The 1,945-nt window shown below is 33.6% G+C and overlaps 1 protein-coding gene across 2 annotated transcripts in view; it reads right to left on the bottom strand.

Moving 5' to 3' along the window:
- Positions 1 to 1,945, bottom strand: part of LOC106687517 (UDP-glucosyltransferase 2) — a 31,588-nt gene that overhangs the window by 4,381 nt on the left and 25,262 nt on the right. For both annotated transcript variants that reach the window (XM_067047913.1, XM_067047914.1), the window contains exon 4: positions 529 to 884. In XM_067047913.1, the coding sequence (XP_066904014.1) occupies positions 529 to 884 (356 nt within the window). The remainder of the gene's footprint in view (positions 1 to 528; positions 885 to 1,945) is intronic.

Genomic DNA, 1,945 nt, shown 5'->3' with positions numbered 1-1,945 from the left:
TATATACATAAACATTCTAATTCTAAATATTATCTGGTACCCAGTTAGCTGATAATGGTTCTTTGACATTACACAGCTCACAGACGTAACCGTATTTATATTTGTTTCCATGAATGTATTTAAAGATATATTCAATGATTTATTAAACCTGTTAGAGTATAATATTCAACCTGAGATTATTTTTCTAATGATAAATAGCATTGCAAAGGTAAAAGATGGAATTGTCACTATAACATTTATGGAGTTTTATGGCTAATTCACTACAGCGACAGTGGGTCGTTCTTTGTTGTTATCTCCCTCCCTACGTGTGTGGGAAAGTTCCTACCGGCAGCCTACCCAATTACCTGTTCAAGTTAAATTGAAAAAGTATAATCCACCAGGGAAGAAGTATGGGAAGAGTGTCACCTCACTCAATCAGTCTCCTGGTTTGTGGCACTGTTGTTCTGGTAAAAAAAAAATTCCAATGTGTAACCTTCTGTGTATTTTCAAATAAACAAATATATATATATATATATATATAATAATCACCTTAGATAAGGGCTTGTTTGGTAAAATATTGACTCCTCCAATCTCCTTTCTATGGGATGTTAGTGGAGAAGGATATCCGATGGCGAAATGGCTATTGGAGAGGATCAAACTTCTGTTAGCAAGAAGCTGGCTTAGAGGGGGTCTTGTCTCCCATCCTGGGTATGTAAAGTATTGGTCGACTATTCTTTGCATCTCAAACTGTTGGTAATAGCTAATCAAGGTAGTTATTGTAACAACATATGTGTTGTAGAGCCTCTGAATGAAGTTCATGTCCTGAGTCGCTTCTGACTTGAAGTCAAGTTGATAGGAAGGATTGGAAGGAAGACCGGCAATCTCATTCATCCAGCTGAAGTCACCTAGGAATTATTTTCAAACTTTCTTATTATATGCAATAAATTATTTAGTAATATTTAATTAATTTAATTACAATAATTTTGACTTAATTAAAATAAGGCTTATTGAGAGCCTGTAGTTTCTTGTGATCGGCCCCGTTGTTCAGTGGTTAAGACACAGTCTTAACAATTTGATGTCTATTGGTGGGTCCGGATTGAATCCGGTCTGGGGCGTTGACATTTTTCATTGAGTGGAGGTCCCACAAAATGAAAAACTTTGACCCCCAACAATGGTTAGGCATTATAGGACTCCAATGGGAGTCTTGGCCGGAAAAAAACGTAGTTTCTTATGGCGCTCAGTTTATAATCTTAAAAGAGGCCGTTATCAAATGTTTTAGTAGGAAATTCAGAATTAAATTATTTGGCCTGGCAATGCTATGAAATGTTTCAACAATTTTTCAAAATTAATTCTATTGGCTTACATGAGTTTTTGCTTGGTAATAACATGAGTTTTCTCCTCGGTTATGACAATAATTAACATACGCGACTTTTTTTACGGTGCTAATTCGATATACTACGGCCTACAAACGAAATATTTTAATCACTTGCAGGTAGTAATACAATAAAGAAATGCCACTTCTCTAAGGAAACATGATCATTTTTTCCAAGACCTTGTAGCTAAAGGTGTAGTTATTTTTGTATGGTAATGACATTAAAATAAGAGAATTGAAGTTTGGATATACACTAGTATGACATTTTATAAATTAAAAATTGAAGAAAAGTATACTTTAGAATGCTCAAGCTAAACTTTATGCGTAAAATTAAATTTCACAAGCATATACCGCAGGTAACGATAAGAATAATAAACCAAAAGAAAAATGAGAATGGAACTCTCCGTGCGTCTACATAGTATAATGATAAAGAAAATACGGTCTTTTGAGTCTAGGTTATTATGAAAATTGGATTTTAACTTGATTGTTTAAACTTCCTCTGAGAAGAAGGCAAGAATAGCGTTATTAGAGACAAAACTTGTAAAAAACAAAACAAAATATGAATATACCTCATTGTCAAATATTATTAAATAA

This window comes from Halyomorpha halys, unplaced genomic scaffold (assembly GCF_000696795.3).
Source record: "Halyomorpha halys isolate HHAL.00 unplaced genomic scaffold, Hhal_1.1 Scaffold975.1, whole genome shotgun sequence".
NCBI lineage: Eukaryota > Metazoa > Arthropoda > Insecta > Hemiptera > Pentatomidae > Halyomorpha > Halyomorpha halys.
This window is presented reverse-complemented; position numbering and strand designations above follow the sequence as displayed.